Source organism: Ostrinia nubilalis, chromosome Z (genome assembly GCF_963855985.1).
Source record: "Ostrinia nubilalis chromosome Z, ilOstNubi1.1, whole genome shotgun sequence".
NCBI classification, from domain to species: domain Eukaryota; kingdom Metazoa; phylum Arthropoda; class Insecta; order Lepidoptera; family Crambidae; genus Ostrinia; species Ostrinia nubilalis.
In genome coordinates, this window is record NC_087119.1 from 10,182,811 (window position 1) to 10,203,482 (window position 20,672).

General features: G+C 38.2%; 2 protein-coding genes across 3 annotated transcripts; one reads left to right on the top strand and one right to left on the bottom strand.

Annotated features, from left to right (window-relative positions):
• Positions 1-225: 225 nt before the first annotated feature.
• LOC135087116 (palmitoyltransferase ZDHHC16) lies at positions 226-4,691 on the top strand. Of its 2 annotated transcripts, none has more exons than XM_063981954.1 (6): positions 226-383; positions 946-1,017; positions 1,142-1,289; positions 1,884-2,075; positions 2,384-2,639; positions 2,882-4,691. In XM_063981954.1, exons 2-6 carry the CDS (start codon positions 965-967, stop codon positions 3,379-3,381), a joined length of 1,149 nt encoding a protein of 382 aa, XP_063838024.1. In that variant the 5' UTR covers positions 226-383; positions 946-964; the 3' UTR covers positions 3,382-4,691. The 2 variants fall into 2 exon arrangements, with proteins under 2 accessions (XP_063838024.1, XP_063838025.1); XM_063981955.1 differs by having other exon boundaries at positions 226-363.
• Positions 4,692-10,049: 5,358 nt separating this feature from the next.
• Positions 10,050-20,094, bottom strand: LOC135087072 (pancreas transcription factor 1 subunit alpha). The gene is made up of 5 exons (XM_063981916.1): positions 19,911-20,094; positions 19,432-19,552; positions 11,773-11,893; positions 11,135-11,225; positions 10,050-10,725 (listed from the first exon to the last, which is right to left on the bottom strand). The coding sequence occupies exons 1-5, from the start codon at positions 20,092-20,094 to the stop codon at positions 10,607-10,609; spliced, it is 636 nt and encodes a 211-aa protein (XP_063837986.1). The 3' UTR covers positions 10,050-10,606.
• Positions 20,095-20,672: the final 578 nt, after the last annotated feature.

Genomic DNA, 20,672 nt, shown 5'->3' on the forward strand with positions numbered 1-20,672 from the left:
ACATACACACAAACTTTCACTTCACCTTTATAGTAATACTTACTAGATTTTGCGCCTCAGTTTCACCCGCAGCTTACCTATTTACCCCTAAAATCAGGGTAATTTTTAACGTAGCCAATACTAAGTCTATTGTTGTAGCTATAGATATGGTATGTACATATATTGCTATCTCACTCAGGTGTACGCTAATGACCCATCTACCTCTATTCTCTATCTACGGTTTTGCCTGCCTGCCTTGTTGTTGGTTGATGGCGGCATCGGTTATCGTTTTATTTTGTGAATTTACTTTACTACCAATTAATTATTATGCGGTGTAATCATGTGATAGTATAGTTTATTAGTTCAAACCCGTTTAATTGTTAGGTAAGCATTTCCTTGTAAGCGTAAGTACCTCATAAATCAGTAAGAAGTTCCTAGTATACAATCTTAGAATAATCTATAATAAGTATACAATTAATACTATAATTTTTCTTAACCTAGCTCCTGTAGATTATTAATTAAATGCCCAATGGTAATAATATCCGTATGTAAAAGTATTTTAACTATACACAGCAAATTCACGTCATGATTCTCATATTTTAAAGACAATGTTTTACAAGAGTATTGATTTTGTTACATTTCTGAAACATAACTAAATGCTGAATAGAAAAACCAGTTAGATGAGGCCCCAAATAGCCATCAGCGTCATCTTCAACAATATTTTAAATTTATTGATTTTAGGTCAATATTTCTATGTATTCCTGAGTTAGGGCTCTTGGTTTTACTTACAGAGTCCTTCTTACACCCTTTCGTGTAGTAATGTTTTTGAAGTAAGCCTAAGCCGGCTGGTTTGCATAATAAATTAGAACTAAAGTTCATTTACCTCACCTACAAATGTACACCACTTGTAAACAGAGAAGTAAGTAGGTACTTGTAAGATTAAAAAAAATTAACACTTCTTTTCAGGTTAATAAAAAACATTAAAATGCCGGTCATACAATGGAGATTCCAATGGCGACGGATTTGCTGGGAAATAAAGTAAGTAAATCTTGCTCATGTTTGTACTCAAATAAAATGTGTAGTAAAAAGATGCTATGATGTACTCAGTTTATTTATAATATTATGTCAATAATTGTTCTTATTTAAATTTTTTCTCTTACAGGGGGTATATAGTGTGGAAATTCACACAGGCAATATTGACGGCAAGGTCCCTCACTTATAATGAGCACATGGGTCATAGTTATGTAGTGGATTGCTTGTTAGAACCCATCTTCTGGTTCGTGGACAACTTTGCAGCTACTTTAGGGAAGGTAATGATTTGAATTGAAATATTTAAAATTAAACTGTACAGGCCCTTATTGAAACAATAAATCATTTTAAATGAATACTATAGTGATACATAGGCATATTATTTTGTAACACTTGTGATTGGTTAATCCACTGAGTTGTTTATCTTTTAAAATATTGTTTTTTGTTTAACATTGTTCTTTATTGCGTCTTTAACACTTTCCTGGACAGTGAACTACTATAAATATAATAATAATAAATCTTTGGACAATTTCACACAGCGCCAGCTAGCCCCAAAGTAAGCAACTTAATGCTTGTGTTATGGGTGCTAGCTTAACGGATATACTACTTATATACTTTTTTTTTAAAATACATAAATATTATACATAGTCACACCCAGACCCGTCACAGAAATTAAAATTCATCATTTCAATTTCTGTCCGGCCAGGAATCGAACCTGGGACCTCTCGGCATAGTAGTCCGTTCTGAACCACTACACCAAACGGCCGACAAATATAGCAGTCATAACAATTTAACTTCTATTGTGTCTGGGTTACTGTCTGGGAAAGTGTTAAGAAGTATTTGATATTTAATACAGAATTACCTAAACATTTCAGGTATTCGTCATCTTGGTGACTTTTTTAACAGCAGCTGTAGTTTTAATAGCGTACTGGGTTGGCCTGCCGTACTGGTGGGAGCGGGACCCGTATACCTCAGCATTTCTTGTAGTATTCGGAAACTGGTTACTTCTTAATATCTTGTTCCACTATTACATGGGAGTTACAACGCCACCGGGATATCCACCAAAGGTACTTATTTACTTTACAATTTATTTTTATACTTTACCTTGCTGAAGTTTCTGAAAGACTGATAGGAATTTATCTATATAATTTATCTATAAATTTATCTATTACCTTGCTGAAGTTTCTGAAAGACTGATAGGAATTTATCTATCTTAGAATACTACAACTCTGGGTTTGACAGGTCTTAAATAGACAGTTACCAGTAATTAGCAACTTTTACATCTCCAATTGCATAATTTTGTCAAACAGTGTTACCAGCTCTTCATTGCTCAGCGTTTGGTTTTCGAAACTACTTATATGAATGTAATTTTCAGGGTCCAAAGGTCTTAAAAGCGTCCAGCATTTGCAAGAAATGTATATCTCCAAAACCACCAAGGACTCACCACTGTTCTGTGTGTGATCGTTGCATTCTGGGCATGGACCACCATTGCCCCTGGCTCAACAACTGTGTCGGATATTTTAACGCAAGATATTTCTATCTATACATGGTGTATATGGTGATTGGGGTTACGTTCGTTATAATTGCTGGGCTCGACCTTGGCTATCAAGTTCTCTGGCTCAACGATACAGGTAATATAATTTTGAAACAACAATTTCACTCAATAAAAATGAATTGCTGTTTGTTAGTCTCGCTAAAACTCGAGAATGGCTGAACCGATTTAGCTGATTTTGGTTTTGAAATGATTGTTGAAGGTTTAAACAGTGAGAAAACATGGGAAAATTCCGATTTGATTTCCACGCGTACGAAGTCACGGGCACAGCTAGTTTCTTATAAATGATTGCCACTTATGATGCTTTTTTTCTATTTTCAGGTGGCATCATTCCCAACAATGACCCAGAACTGATTGGACATCCGGTCAAAATAAACAAAAGTGGAGTACTCATCCCTATTAAGACCATTGTTGAATATGATTCCATAAACTTTCCTAGAGAGCATGACTTACCTGTGCCACCTATAACTGAGGCACAGCGTATTTGTGCCCACCCATGGAAGAGAAAGGGTGTGATTTTCATGGCAGTGACCTGTGTGTCAGTGTTCTTTGCACTTGGAGCATTGGTAATAGTACATGGAAGGAACATAAGTAGAGGCGAAACAAGCGTAGAAGCTCAAATAAATGCAACGTTGAGGAAGACTCAAAGCTCTTTCAAGAATCCATTTCATTTTGGAAGAGGGAAAAACTGGAGACTTTTCCTTGGTTTGACGCAAGGCAGAACGTTTGTGAGACATGTGTTATTGCCATCGGCACATCAACCCACTGGGAATGGATTAATTTGGCACACAGTTCACAATGTCTATGAAGATTGGCCTTAGAATTTAGTTGGATAGTTAATGTACAAGAAATATTATCCATGTCATAGTTTCAAGTGATGCAGATAGCTGATGTAAATGTTAGTGGATTGTAGGTATGTTATTAAGCAATGTGTATTTTTATGTATATTTATTTAACATAAGCTGTCGCGAATTAACTGTACATTATACATACTTATTTAATGTGTAAATAGACATCCCTTTTATGGGGTCTTAAGGCTGGGTGTATGTATACTGTGAGGCAGGTGACAAAATATTATATACTGTATGTCCATAGCATTCAGACCTAATTAGCTTGTTCTTACTTGATAGTTTTGATCTTCATGATTCATAATGTTTGTGATGTGTGTGTTACATTATATTTAATAAAAAAAAACCTTCAGCCGACGGCTTACGCGAAAAGTATTATTGAATGAACGAATGCGAAGGTTGTCCTTGTCAAACAATGATCGTTAATGAGGGTTTTCGCGATGAGATCGTTAATGAGGGTTATTTTTGACATGACATTGACAGATATGTCAAAATCCACCAATCACGCAGCATTTGGACCTCGCGTCTACGTATTGCCATCTGGCGGATTTTTAAATCGCGAAAAGCGGATTTTTCAATCGCGAAAACACTCTTTCGTCTGACTGATTAAACTCGCTCTAAATTCTTCCTCTCGTGTTGGTTGTGACAGGATGTGAACTTATGAGCGGCTATCGTGACATGGCTCATGTTTAAAAAAATCAACAAAAAATATACTGAAGAAAAACATAATAAAAAAGTAGTGTATGACAATATAATTAAATTAAAAATATCAAATTGAGTGAGATCATGAATTTTTCATTCAATCATAGTATCCATTCAGTATTCCTTTTAATAAATTTGAATTTGAACGTTGATATTACGATCAAGACTACTGGTACCTGCTTGACGAATAAATAGGTAATTCACCAAAAATACTCTCATTTCATACATTATTGTAATGATTCTATCATTTACTGTGTTGGTTTGTTAAATAGATCATCTTGATAATATCTATTTAAAGAATACTAAACTCAAAACACGTCTCATAAAACCAACTTTAAAATAACTAGAATATTATATTTGTATAAGTATTGATTTGTTAAGTCAGTCTGAGTTAGAAAATTGGCTCATAAAAAATTAGAAAGAGGTCTCTTTCACTACCATTAATGCCGTTAATTAATTACTATTTTGATATTAGATTATTTTCATATATACGCATTTACTATGTCCATTCCTTTTATCGGTGTTTATTTTACGTTAATTTAACCTTAGTAATACTCGTACTAATCGAAAATGAAAATTGTTTAAATGAGGATCATTTCGATTTTTAGCTGTGAATGCAGATTTATAGGGCTAAGAAATCCTTAATACACAGTGCAAAAATTTTTGTTCTACGACAAAAATTGACGAAGTTATGGCCAAATTACTAAAAAAGTTCACTGACCGCCCGGCGCGGGGACGATGACGTCATTATATCCGATTCGAACGCTGCCGGCGTACTGCGTGGATAGAAAATATTTTTTTCTAGCCAAATTATCAGTTTTAGAGAAAAACTTGTAATAACATTTATTCATCAGAATAAAGTAAGCTATCGATAGGTAATTTTTAAAAATGGAAATTGTGAAAAATAACGCAAAAAATCCATACGCTCATACGATTCAATGGCACGCAGAGACGCGATTGGGGTCTCCGCGGTGGTATATTTGGCGATTTATTCAAATAAAGTGTACATAAGTGTTGTTAGAGTCATATCTTCTTCCAAGTAAAATATAAAAATGTATAAGTATTAATTTATTTACTTCTAACAATAAGACATTGCTATGAAAATCATTTCGATGTACACTTAATACTAGAGATGAAACGGATATCCGGTAACTATCCGGTAGGCCGGATATCCTGCCTAAATTTACTATCCGGCCGGATACCGGATAGTAACTCACTATCCGGCCGGATACCGGATATTAAAAAACTACGACAATTTCCTATTAATAAAATGAAATACATTAAATCTTTGGGGTAAATAAATATCAATAAAATGGCTTATAATAATGACGGCTTTTATTTAAAGTCCAAAAAGTTACAAAAAAGCCATATTAAGGCCTTTCAAAAAACTAATTTCTTTTTCTGGGCTATTATCTCTAATGACGTTATAATAAATAATACATAAATGGTAAATATCTGGTAATGTCAAAATATTGCCAAATAAATTTTCGCTATTCAATCACACACTCACGATGGCAACCAAAATCGCCCGAATTAATCTGCCCCCTAGACAAGTGGCAAAATCTGACATTCTATTCGGATGAATTCGATTTTCGAAAAGTGACTAGTCTAGTCTACTAATAGACCCACTGATCGCGTTCGAAACACCTGTGCGGCGCTAAACTCGTCACGACATGCAACGAGACAATGGGCCAACTATCCGGCCGCCGGATATCCGGCTATCAGGCCTAGCAGCTGGCCGGATATCCGGTATCCGGTATTTGATGATTTACCCACCCCCCTCCCCCCCCGGCCCGAAAATGGGTATGACTTGACCCCTCCCCCTCCCCCCAGGCCAGAAGCTAGGTAAGGCTTGCCCCTACCCCCAGGCCATAAGCATAAGCTGGATATGACTCCCCTTCGGCCAGAAGCTGGGTATGACACCCCCCCCCCCCCATGCCAGAAATGCCAGAAACTGGGTATGACTTGACCCCCCCCCCCCCCAGGCCATAAGCTGGGTAAGGCTAGCCCCTCCCCCCAGCCCTAGAAACTGGTTATGACTTGACCCCTCCCCCCCCCCCCTCTCCCCAAGCCAGAAGCTGGGTAAGGCTAGCCCCTTCCCCCAGTCTATAAGCATAAGCTAGGTATGACTCCCCCTCGGCCGGAAGCTGGGTATTACTTACCCCCCCCCCCCCCCCAGGCCAGAAACTGGGTATGACTTGCCTCTCCCCCCTTCCACCAAGGCCAGAAGCTGGGTAAGGCTTGCCCCTCCCCCCAGGCTATAAGCTGGGTATGACTTATCCCCCCCCCCCAGGCCAGAAACTGGGTATTAGCATCATATTATGTATTATTATGTTCAATACAAACAATCATTAAGTTACACTCACCCCAACCGCGTCTCCGCATTGCATCGAATCCTATGAAAATGTGGTTTTTGGACATAGCAATACTTATTTTTCACAATTTTTAATTTTAAAAATTACTGGTCGATAGGTTACTTTATTTTGAAGAATAAATGTTATTAAAAGTTTTTTTCTAAAGCTGATAGTTTAGCCGGAAAAAAATATTTTCCATCCCATTAGTACGCCGGCTGCGCTCGATTCGGATATAATGAAGTCACGCGGCCTTGCGTACGTTGACTTTTAGCGGCAAAAACGGCCTATGTTTATTACTTAATATCTTCGTAAGTAATGGTCCGATTTGGATAATTCAAAAAGATATATCTTTCTTATGTCTTACAGATTAACGTAGATACTAGTTTTATTGAATTTTCTACAACAGTACTGATCCTCATTGGAATAAGTATGTAGGTAAGTTAATATTGACATAATGTTGTTTTGTTTATTTATTTAAGTAAGTAAATCACCTACATTATGTTTGATGTAGGTATTGACTAAAATATTTTTCATGCATAAATTAATCATAGTTAAAATGCAATTACTTATTACTATTTTATCAACGATAAATACTTACAAATTAGTGAGGTCTAATCGTCCTTCGAGCTCGTAGGAGTCTACTAGTCAATTTACTGATAAATATTAAGCTATTATAAGAATAATTTGTATATTAAGTACATTCAATGTTATTTCTTGGAACTTTGTTTTTATTAGATGAAATAAAACTTTTAAGAATATTTACGTCTGTAATTTATTTTTCCAGTATATTAATTGCCTATTTATTGCATCCATTTAGGTACTAATCGGCAACAGTGTTAACTGCCCATTGCCAGTCATGTCATCTCGTTCTATCGCAAAGAATCACCATTTGATTAGAACGAGAGCAAAAACGGAAATGGATAGTTTACAGTGTGGCCGTGCCGTGTGTACGTAAGACGGTGTTTCTATTGATTGCTAAAGACGGCAAAGGTAGGGAATTAGGGTTACACATTAAACATTTTTGTTCAATGACTCAGTTTCAATAATTAGAGTTTATAATGCAGCAGGAAACAACCTAGATTATTATAAGTAAATTACTTACGTTAACTTTATAGGATTAGACTTGCTTTTGCCCGCGCGATAGTTTCTTGGACGTTCTTCCCGGGTAGAAAAAAATAATATCCCATTGAGTTCGAAGTTCCCGCGCTCCGTTTTCTCGCCTCGTAGATTCTGTATAGCGCCGCTAGGTGGCGCTGGCGTGCCGCCATCTTGATGACTGTTTTGACTTTCGTCTCCGACAGATGACGCTAGCTGGCGTGCCGCCATCTTGTTGATGACCGTGTTTTAATTTTCATCTCCGACAGGTGGCGCTGGCGCGGTGAGTCGCCATCTGGTTGAGGAGAGGACCGTGTTTTAAGTCTCCGACATTGTATTGTAATATCGTCGTATGATTTTTCAAGTTATGTTCATTATTGTTTACCTTAAGCCTAGGCGCAGACCACCAGCCGATAGTTTAGTCGGGCAGTTAGTCAGTATAGGCATGCATGGAAGTGCGCACATTAGGTACCTACACCGATTTGGTATCGACCGATTATTCATAAGTACAAATTAAAATTGGGCCCAACTATCGGCCAACTAAAAGTCGGTGGTCTGCGCCTAGGCTAAATATTACCGAATACCTAGCGAGATGCGGTTCCCAACCATCTGTACGGCTAGCACGAAAAACTTTCGAGTTCAAATCGTTTGCGTACTCGAATCGCCATCAAAAGATTTAGTAAGAAAACTACAACAGCGCCCTTGTGAACGTGTCGTAAAGTGAACTTAGTATGAGATGTGGTTGCACGAAACTTATTTTGAGAATCAAAATTGTCACGTTATCGTTTAATTCGAAGATTGAGTATCGAATTTTATCGAATACGCAAACGATTCGAAGTCGAAAGTTGTTCATGCTAGAGGTACTGTAGTCCGACACGCGAATAACTTGCTAGATAAAGCCCCTACAACAAGAGAATAAATTGATGTGCATGTGGTGTGAGGGCAGGTAACTAAAAATTTACACACACTGAACAAAATGAAACAATAATATCGTTGTTGATAATAATTTATTCATTGCACCATACCAAAATATTTAACGGCAGTTGATTCTGTATCCTACGATATGTAAGTAAACAATCGATGAAAATATTTTATAGTACTCAATCGCTACGGTTACTTTATTATTCTGGTTATTAGTACTTTCATTGCAGTTAAAGTCCTAAACTCGTACTAAACTTACAAACTATATTGCACCATTTTGACAAGACTGTTATCGGCAGCTTCTTACTTCTGTTTAATTGATTCAAATTACTTCCACAACATGTTAAATAATTACAATAAATACCTACTTAATAAAAAATACTTAATAATATTTAAAACAACAACTAGCTCACACTAAGAATTCTATTTGTCTCTCTTTGTAATGGGTAAGCAACTAATGGACAAGTCACAAGTGCGTCTACAGATATAGACTTATAAAATTTTTTTTCTTCCGCCAACTGGGCCCCCCTTCGGTGTGTTAAAAGAAAAAGACCTATTGTTTAAAATTAATTCAATTACAGTCGGAAGAAAAATCATATTAAATAAAAAACCTTCTAACGTACCTATAAGTAGTTGCATTATACAATTGTTAGGTGCACTTGCACTTGTCTCACCTTTTGGCACTATGTATGGGTGATCTTGATATTGCATATCTTTCAGGAATGACTATAAAATGTAAGATTTATCAATATTATTGGTGTTATGTAATGCGAAAAAACTGCTAGATATTTATGTATCTTAAGAATATAATTTTACCAATATATTAATTACCAAAGCTAAGTAAACATTTGGTATACAGCTTCCAGGATATGACGTTTAGGCATGAATAATATGAATATCTTATGAATAAATTATATTAAGAATTACAATTAAATGACTACATATTTTCTTATCAACTATTTCTTAATTTGTAATGAGATCATGATTTGACTAGCTTCAAAAGTCTTATGACATGACCAAATGAGACATGAAAAATAGCTTTAAATAAAGAGGCGGTTTGGCATAAAATAAAGTTTCTTGGTATACTCGTCTATACTATGTAAGCACAGTCGGCAGCACATCAGAGTATACAACCCGATCGAGCTAACTGCGCACCTCACTATCGATGTGACGTCACGGCTGCGAGGTGCGTAGTTAACTCTATCAGGTTGTACTACTACATAAATTATGTTCAGAAATCGTTCGTATTACCAGTATTACAACTGTATGATGTGCCTCAGTTTACCTTGATGTGCCGTTCTCTGTGCATTAAGTAACTAAATGTAATAAACTATTCGTGTTAAGGTGAAAGAAGGGTTAAGGTGATAGATGTCGATTGATATGGATTTCGCATTTCTGTACTCTTTCTAGCACCTTGTACTCTTAGTTAATTTCGTTTATTCTTAGTTAATATGAGTAATCATATACCTAAACTCAGATACATTTGCAAACTACTCAGATACATTTTAAATTTAAAAATTGTAAGTATTCAAACACTATGGCAGTTTTCTGCACGAGCATTACCTACTACTTAACAAATGGCTCATCCACACCCGTCCAATGTTTTTGATTGTCAAAAATCTGATGCCCAAACGCAGCTCGTACTCTAGCATAATTCAATGTACCTCGCGGCCTCACTCAAGCATAAATTCAATGATTACCTCGTCACCATTATCATTTCAGCCATGATGGGACGTTCACTGATGAACATGGTCCTTTCTCCTGACCAGTTGGAAGTGACAGGCATCCAGCATATAGGATTAACTAGACACATTCCAGGATCTCCAGGCTTTTTAATTATTGTGTAGATTCTACTTGTATGTCGATTCTATTTATGAATTAATACAGCTATCACCAGAGCCATAATCCTTTAAAAACAATTATGATAACACTCCTATTGTGTATATGAGCTCTAAAGCACTATAAAACACTAAGTAGTTTAATCTCGTAGGCATATAAATACTTACGATCTATGGAAGTCTAACTATTCGCTGTGTAATGTCGGTATATGGCGTACTGTGAAAAAATATTCCTTCTTAAACTACGTTACGCTGAGGTCTGAGTGGTCGAGTGTAGGCGTGTTGCGCCTAGTTGTGCGCAAACTGCAGGTTGTCTGAACTCAGTGCGAGAGACGTGAGCACGCTGCGGCGTTGCGGGTTCACCCCCAGGTTCTCCCAGTTGATCCAGGACAAGCGAGCTGTCAGATCTGGGAATAGTTAAAAAATATGCTACTACGAACTTAAGTTCAATCACCTTAAATAAGTATAAAGAGACGATTAGAATACAATTTGTCCCTTATCGATATGGTTGATAGAACATTATCTTTTTCCATGTTCATGTTGTTGGCCAGTTCTGATGACTTACCCGGGAATGAAAAAGGAGATACAGTTACTTGATTAAGATTTACCCCTCTCTACTTTTGAAAGAAAATGAGATAGTAGCCCGTGTGTTTATAAGGGCTACATGGAGGGAAAGTTTTCCACGTGGGAACATTTTATTAAATGTCAATGACTAGTATTTTTAACCGACTTAAAAAAAAGATCCTCCTGTTCTATGTTCGGCTGTATGTATTTTTTTATAATTTAAAATACAGGTCTAATTAAAAAGGCAGTTACCACTAGTATTCCAGTGCGCACGGTCAGCTTTTATCTCCCCACGGAGGCATTTTTCCACATACGTCAGTGGGTCGTAGTCCGCGTCTAACACCTACAAGCAAAATACACTTTTAATTTAGCAATTTAGACATGTTTACAGTCTGCAAGATGCAACCAAGCAAGGGAGAATTATGCTAAAACCCATCCATTTTCTTCTGGTAAATTGGAGAAGGTCGTAAGAGTGGAGACTAAGGCTGCGTGTCGACCACAGAGGCGCGAGAATGCGTACCGAAGGTGAGTCTCTAAAGAACCTCATTCATTACCTTGCCCCGGTCAGCAGAGCTCTACTGGAAACGGCATACAAAACAAGAGAAGAATGTGGGCTATGGCACGTACCTACCTCACCCCGTTCTCTCGCCCGATACACCATCCTCGCACCGCTCACCTACGCACCATTTAACAACTTTGCTATGTATCCCTTGTTCCACTCACCTTCCTAGCACATCTCTGGTAATGAGGTCTCCTAGAGACGCCGTAGGCCGCGTTCCTTCAGACGTTAACGTCGGCGTTTAGACGCGATAAGAACTTGTGACACTAGCGTCGGACGACTTCGCGTATAGTGTTTATAGGAGACCCTATTCTAAGTAAATGACACTCACCTCCCTGAGCAGGGCGATGTAGGCGATGGCTAGACGCAGCGTGTCGATCTTGCTGAGCCGCTTCTCGTAGGGGAACGTTGGCACGTGCACCCGCAGCTCATCGAACGCCGAGTTTATACTGCTAAAGTCGGAACGCACGCACACGTTATAGTTTATCTCACAGACAAAAGGTCATAAAGGGATGGTGGTTGTCTTGGCAACTGTGACTAGTGTGGTCCACAGGACAGATAATCTGCACGATAAGAAATAATATGTTTGATGGGTGGAGCTTGCCCAAAGCTGAGGTATAGGGGGACATCACACGAACTGCATCGCAGCTACTGCGCGCGGTCGGTATATTTAACTGCATGCAGTTGGACGTTCGACTTCGTGCAATCATGATATCAACTGCACGCGGTTGGCTACAGTTGAGTGAAGTCAATGTCAACTGTATGCAGTCGTGCCTTCAACTTCGCGCGGTCGCTATAGTTGTGTAGTGTCACCGCATGCTGTCCAGCGCCATTCGCATGCAGTTAGTCTGCAATTAGTCTTGGAGCCGAACGCGCGTCAGTTGCGTTTGAAAAATGGATTTCGACACCGACTTCTTCATTTCTTTAATAAAAGGTAAAGTCAGCATTTGGAACTATAAAACTCAAGAATATAGTAACAAAATAAAGCGCAATGATGATTGGGCTTAATGCGTATGCGAATCAATGATACCAAATTTTGCAGAAAAGAATAGGTAATAAGGAAAAAAATGCAATTTAGTCCAGTCAATAAAGCATTATAGATGGAAATCCGTGGAACACAATTTTTGACTTCGGGACTTTATTTAGACTAGTTAGGAGGTGAACATAGCAAAAGTCCCCGTCGGCTCAAGGGCTAAATAACCGTTTGAGGTATATTTATGAAATTTGAAGCTGATGTTTATCTTGCAAGTCTCAACACATGAGCCTAATTTGAAGTGTTAATGCACAGTGCTTTTTGAGTGATGAGGAGTCAAAAGTGGCTCCAATTAGTTCGTCTAATACGCACGATGCAGTCCCCTCCCTGGAACTAGGCTTAACATGCTCCCGCATGTCTATAATGTTTGCTTAATGTTGATTTAGTCGATTTTCTCCTGATGGGAACATGTAAAACAAAATTAAAATTTCCAATATTACAGACCTTCTAGAGCAGATGCCGCGAAAACCATACAAGATATAGAAAAACTTGAGTGTCTCACCTGTAGCAAATTGAATAAGCTTTTTTTGGTTCATAGTAGCCATGTCACTAGGACGCATAGTTTCCGAGGATTAAGCGAAAAACCGAAAAGTGGTACCTTTAAACCCCCCTCTCCCCTCCGGCTCAAGGGCTAAGGGCGGGGACTTTTACTATGTTCACCTCCTAACTAGTCTAAATAAAGTCCCGAGGTCAGAAATTGTGTTCCAAGGATTTCTCTCTACACCGTCGTTAAAGCATTCATTGACTGGACTAATTGGTTAGTTTACAACTAAAAATTGTATAACAACTTTTAATTTTTACTTATACATGGTGTAAAAACAACTATGAGCAATATTTTGCAGGACTTAAGAGCTTCAAACTGTGATACTAAACAACTTGTTTAAAAAAAGTGCGTCGAAATATGACAAATATTTGGACCTCCCATACAAAGTTCATGATAGTATTTATATTTTGAACCTTGTCTCTTTGACAAAGTCAGCAGACAACTACATGCAGTTGAATATAGCGACTGCGTGCGGTTGTTTGGTGCAGTCCGTGTGACGTCGCCCATAGGCTGGCTAAAGGCCTTTGCCACGCTTGACAAGAATCCTTACGTGAATCTTCCACCAATACATACAAGTGTCGCTCCCATTTACACAAAAACTTTCTTCGCGGAAGATCCGCGACGATAAAACCGTCAAGTTTAGGGCAAAAAAAGCCGCGGGAAGAGCCTGGATGCGGGCAGCGCAGGACCGTTCATTGTGGAAAACCTTGAGGAGGCCTTTGTCCAGCTGTGGACGTCATTTAGCTGAAACGAACGAACGAACGAACATAGGGCAAAAGTCGGACCAAAACGCACATGTAAGGAAGGGATGTGTGAGAGGGGTATTGAAACTCCTAAACAAAACTTGGCGGCAACCGGGACTCGTGGTGCACAGGCAACAAAGTTTAGCTCAAGAAAATGTAGGTAGGTAAGTAAGTAAGGGATGTGTGAAGACGTTAGGTAGATAATTCTGTTGTATAAGTTTCAGCAGCACCCACATTTGGTGCGTTGTTAATTAAGTAGGTGGCAAACGTGAAGGTTCAGTTGTAGAGCTTTCGAAAATTAACGCAGATTTAAAAATAAACTGACATTCACGTTAAAGAAGTTTAACGACGTTAAACTTACTTATGTGCTTTTAAATGTAAAAGACATCGCAAAAAGTCTACCGTCATCGCAAGAGAAACACAAGCTCTGTAATTGCCATCGTATATTACTATAGCACCATTAAAGAACCGAACATGTAGGTAGTTAGCGGCCAATTATTTAGCGCTATCATAAACGATAATTTCTAATTACTTCGATGCAACACCTCGTGATTAGTAATTGATACCAAGAGCTAGGTACTAAGTAGTATAGATCTATAACTGCAATCTGTGTCTATTGTTTGCCAATAACAGCTTATTAAAGGGCAACCTGTGGCTGGCAGCTGAAAAAATTTTTGATCGCCTGTAAGAAAGTTATCTCAGATAAATACAAAAAAACGGCTAACATTGAGACGTCTATGGGAAAAAGACACTCAATTGAATATTACCAATTTTCATTTCTTAGATGGCGGTAAACCTGTGTCTAAGACTAACTGAAACTTTATCATGTATCTGCCTAGGTACCGGTAAAACTGGCCACAAATGTAGCGAAGCAAATTTTCCTAACAGAAAGTTTAACCTAAATTTTCAAAGTTCGAGAGAGTTTTGAGCATTACTTACTTTAACATCACTAAAAAGCCGTGGGTGAATTTACAGATTTAACATTTCTCTACCTACGTAGTGGGTTTTTTGAGGTAAAAGGAGGAAGGGAGTAAAACCAGCGGGGGTAGGATTTTTATGCAAGTGTAATGTGTATGTAACAACCTGAGGATAGTATTTTTTGCATCAGTAATCAGTACTGGATGATAAGCGTAGTATATTCACAAAAACAACACATAAAATCATGATAATAAAATCCGACAATTTCGCAAAGAAACAGAGAAGAATCTGCATTGCGTTATTACGACCGTCAAATTAATATCTTCTTGTGGAATACTTTTATGCTCGTTATGAACTGTGAAAAGTTTTGAGCATATACAGGGTGTCCCGTAATGTAACGTCAAGCCGGAACTGGGTGTTGAGGCAAGTTGTGCTGGTTATCAGAAAAATATAAAAAAAAATCTATGTGGCATATTTTAAAAATAATAGGCATTTAAAAAAAATCAAAAAATTCTACTCCAGGTGACGGTCCTTTTACTCGTGTTGCCACAAATCTTCACTTTTTCCAAATTTTTTTTTTGTTATGTAACCCTGAATAATGCTTCTCTAAATTGTTATCAAAATTACAAAACCAGCTGCTCCAACTTGGATGAAAAAAATACATTATTCCCAAAAAAAATATCAAAATAAAAATTTTGCCTAGTTTAAACTGACTGTACTGAAAAAAAATTGTACTACGTGAGTGTGGCAAGTGACGTCATAATTTGGCGCATTTAGTAAGGATTCCAAAATGGTATAACACTTGGTAAATTTGTGCTGTAATTGTCGACAATTTTTGTTTATTGGAAATAATCCCGTTTTTAACTTTATCTACCTTGGTTAAAAATATTATTCTAATGTGCCCAAAATTCAAGTTTCTGGCTTAAGTGAGGTGGAGAAGCCATTTTAAAAGGTATGAGCGGGACGGAGAGGGCCATCTTACCAAGCAGGGATGTTATGGATATCCGTAACCGTAACCGAAACTATCGGATATCCGAAATAAAAAAATGACCATAACCGTAACCGAAACTGATTCAAAAGTTACGGATAGTTTCGGATAAAGGCCAAACTGCAAAACTCTATGAAATCTGCAGTATACACGCCGCAGCTGCAATGCCGCGCTGCCGATTTCATACTTTTGCAGTTTGCGGTCTGCGGCCCGTCTTGGAATTGTACCTTAAATCTTAATATTTGTTACCAATTTGTCTGGCATTCGCTGGCACCATCTAATATGCCAGCCTGTTTTACCTGTATCATACATAGGTGTCGTCTTAGTTGGTACATAAAGTAGCTATGTGGGTCACGCTCACGCAACATCTTGCTATTTGTATTATACCTACATTTTTGAAATTCCAATAGGTACCTAATTCCGTAACCGAAATTATCCGAGACTTTCGGATAATCTGAAATGATTTCATATCCGTGACCGTAACCGAAACCGGTATAATATTATTCTAATATCCGTAACCGTATCCATAACCGAAACTTCATATCCTTATTATCCTTATTATCCCTGTTACCAAGTACAAGTGCAGGCAGAGCAGGTAGTAAAGGCGCGCGCGCACGGGTGACTTTTGTCACAGTATGTCAACTACTAATTACTGTCATGGTGACAAAAGTTTCTGTGACTGACTGTACGGTAGTCAGTCACAGAAACTTGAATTTTGGGCACATTAGAATAATAATTTTTAACCAAGGTAGATAAAGTTAAAAACGGGACTATTTCCAAAAAAACAAAAATTGTCGACAATTACAGCAAAAATTTACCAAGTGTTATACCATTTTGGAATCCTTACTAAATGCGCCAAATTATGACATCACTTGCCACACTCGCGTAGTACATTTTTTTTTCAGTACAGTCAGTTTAAATTTTTATTTTGAAATTTTTTTTGGGATTAATGTATTTTTTTCATCCAAGCTGGAGCAGCTGGTTTCGTAATTTTGATAACAATTTAGAGAAGCATTATTCAGGGTTACATAACAAAAAAAAAATTTGGAAAAAGTGAAGATTTGTGGCAACACGAGCAAAAGGACCGTCACCTGGAGTAGAATTTTTTGGTTTTTTTTAAATGCCTATTATTTTTAAAATATGCCACATAGATTTTTTTTTATATTTTTCTGATAACCAGCACAACTTGCCTCAACACCCAGTTCCGGCTTGACGTTACATTACGGGACACCCTGTATAGATGGACTAGCGGCCGCCCGCGACTTCGTACGCGGATCTCGTTTTACCCCCTTCATCTATCTTACGCGGTTTAGATTTTTTCATACAAATGTTTTTTCCCGCTAACTCCCGATCCCGTGGGAATTTTGCAATATCCTGTTGTAACTAAGCTTTAAGTTTACTAAGGTACCTGCATGCCAAATACTAAGGTACCTGCATGCCAAATTTCAAGCGTCTAACTTAAGCGGTTCATATTTTTCATACAAAAGGATTTTCCCGCTAATTCCCGTTCCCGTGGGAATTTCACTAAGCTTTAAGTTTACTAAGGTACCTGCATGCTAAATTTCAATCGTCTATCTTACGTAGTGTAGATTTTTTCATACAAATGTTTTTTCCCGCTCACTCCCGTTCCCGTGGGAATTTTGCTATATCCTGTTGTAACTAAGCTTTAAGTTTACTAAGGTACCTGCATGCCAAATTTCAAGCGTCTAACTTAAGCGGTTTAGATTTTCACACAAAAGGATTTTCCCGCTATTTCCCGTTCGCGTGAGAATTTCACTAAGCTTTAAGTTTACTAAGGTACCTGCATGCTAAATTTCAAGCGTCTATCTTACGTTTTTTAGATTTTTTCATACAAATGTTTTTTCCCGCTCACTACCGTTTCCGTGGGAATTTTGCAATATCCTGTTGTGACTAAGCTTTAAGTTTACTAAGGTACCTGCATGCCAAATTTCAAGCGTCTAACTTAAGCGGTTTAGATTTTTCATACAAAAGGATTTTTAAGCTTATTCCCGTTCCCGTGGGAATTTCGGGAATTCCTTTCTTAGTGCACCTCTACGGTACCTAAGCTACGTCCTTGCCAAATTTCAAGTGCCTACGTTTAGCCGTTTAGGCTGTGCGTCGATCTGTCAGTCAGTCAGTCAGTTTCTCCTTTTATACAGTGTGTTCGGGCATGTAGTGATCAAACTTTAAGGGCGAAATCTAGGGACAATTTTATCGATAAAAATACTTCAAATTTGGGGCTTGACCCATTAATCGCAAAATTACAAGGATTTAAGTTTTTAATTTTTAGTTTTCACCTCTTCCTTCAAAAACAAGTGAAAGCGTGGGTAGCTTAACATTAATGAGCAAATATTTTATATCATGCGATAGCCAATAAAATTATCTTTTAGTAGAAGTAGAAAACAGACACAAGTTTCATACATTTTATGGGAGTAAGAATGGATTTAATTAGAAAAATACATGATTTTTTTCACTTCTTTTTCAGTTATTTTCCAACACAAGAAAAACCAGGTCGTTAAAGTATGTTTTTTTTGCATTTTATTATTAGTATTTGAGCTATTCTACAAAACGAATGTAAATTTATTAGTCTACGTCTATTAGTTTCGACGTAATTGTTGAACAAAGATACCTCTTCTCAGCCGGTTCCATAGCGCTGCTAACATGCGAAAATGCACTGCCTGAAAGAATCACACAACCTATTCCGACGTGCTATGGAACCGGCTGAGAAGGGGTATCTTTGTTCAACAATTACGTCGAAACTAATAGACGTAGACTAATAAATTTACATTCGTTTTGTAGAATAGCTCAAATACTAATAATAAAATGCAAAAAAAACATACTTTAACGACCTGGTTTTTCTTGTGTTGGAAAATAACTGAAAAAGAAGTGAAAAAAAACATGTATTTTTCTAATTAAATCCATTCTTATTCCCATAAAATGTATGAAACTTGTGTCTGTTTTCTACTTCTACTAAAAGATAATATTATTGACTATCGCATGATATAAAATATTTGCTTATTAATGTTAAGCTACCCACGCTTTCACTTGTTTTTGAAGGAAGAGGTGAAAACTAAAAATTAAAAACTTAAATCCTTGTAATTTTGCGATAAATGGGTCAAGCCCCTTTGAAGTATTTTTATCGATAAAATTGTCCCTAGATTTCTCCCTTAAAGTTTGATCACTACATGCCCGGACACACTGTATATAGAAAAAAGAAGATAGAAAAAGAAGATAGATGTTTCTTACTCCTTCACGCAAGAACTACTGAACGGATTTTGATGAGTTTCGGCAGAGAGATTACGACCGAAGGATAAACAAATGATGGTAACCCTGTTTTTTACGAGTACAGGAGGATACGTGCGCGTTAATGTCTTTATCTACCTACCAGACCGAAATGAGGCGGGCGATACCTAGGTACGCAAGGTATAATACTGCTGGATTTTATTATCATTTTCTAAAAAAAGCTAGGCAGTGCTATTTAGTTGCGCGTGGACAGTGGACAACGTAAGCAAATGTACCCATTCAGAACCGTTCTACAGGATGCGGTACCGTTATAAAAAAAAATTTAATATCACATGGCACGTTAGCTCTGATACTATACGCACACCGGCCTTGATACGAGGTTCAGCGTACCATTTAGGCGTCGCGCGCCGGATCCGCACCGCATCGTGCTGAACGGCTCCGAGGGTTTCTGGCTGTGATAACAGTCGCCGTGAAAATCTATATAAAGCAGTGCTACAATAGCGTGTGCAAATGAAGGGTACCCATTGGGGCCGGACCTCAGCATGCGGCGGCGCTCACGCACGTTGGCCGCGGCTCGCTGCACGCGGTACGGGGAGCCCCCGCACTGGTACTCCGGCTCGGCGTTCGCTTCCAGCAGCGCTTCTGTTGGTACACCACCACTTTAGTAAAGCAGCTTTAATATGCTGCTACTTACTTCTTATTTTATAATCTAGCTTTTTACCTACTCGGCTCGGTGCACACTTTCATTTTGAGACGTCGCAGTTTTTGTAATCTTCTTTACATCATCGTCATCATTAAATCGGCCTCCCCCAATTATTTCCAGATTGGCCGGTTAGAAGCGGCTTGCATCCAGCGTTTTTATGCACCCTTTTTAAGGTCATCTATCCAGTGGTGATTGGATGTCCCACGACGCGCTTGATTATGGAGTCAATAAAAACCGCCGAGTCGCCGCCGTAAGATCTAAGATATTTAAATTTAAAATGTATCTACCATCACGTACCTGTATGCAACTGCCGGCTGTGTTGATGCACGTACGCCGCCAGAGGCAGCTGCAGTCTTCCCCGGGCGGCTGCGTACACGCACGACGGCAGCTCGGCCGCCAGCGAAGCACCCTCGTCATCCGAGCCGTCCCCGTACGAGAACTTCAGCCCCGGGTAGTCCACGCGACGGCATTCGCTGTACATATCAAACGCCCTTCGGTCATACCGCACAATTAATCCGGGAAGAAAGACTATGAACACAGTTTTAATGTACAATTTTAATTTTTAACAGATTTGAAAAAAGAAGGAGGTTCTGTGGTCCACACGGTTTTATATGCAACATGTTCACCGATTTGCATGTTATGTAATTTTGAACCGATTTCACTGAGAATTAAACCTCTATCCGATTTCCCGGATTTCCCGACTCGCTTATAGATATTTTAACATTCCGTTGTTAAAGTGTGCACGGGGCTATTTCAAACAAACATTTAACCACGTTCATTCAAGGACCAATAGATACAGAAAGTATTCTTCTATTAGCTTAGATAGAGCACCATGCTGCAAAAATCCCCGTGTGGTCTCATATTTGCCAGATATTGTTGACTTTTATCAATGTCGATAAAAATCGCAGGCAAAGCAATCTGTCCGTGAAAATATTTTTAAACGCCCCTAAAGCTGCGCATAAAGTCCGTCACTTGTTACGGGTCACACGATAGAAGACTCGTTCACATTGACTGGCAAAGTCATAGAGGCGAAATTGAAAATTGTTTGAGCTTGATGCA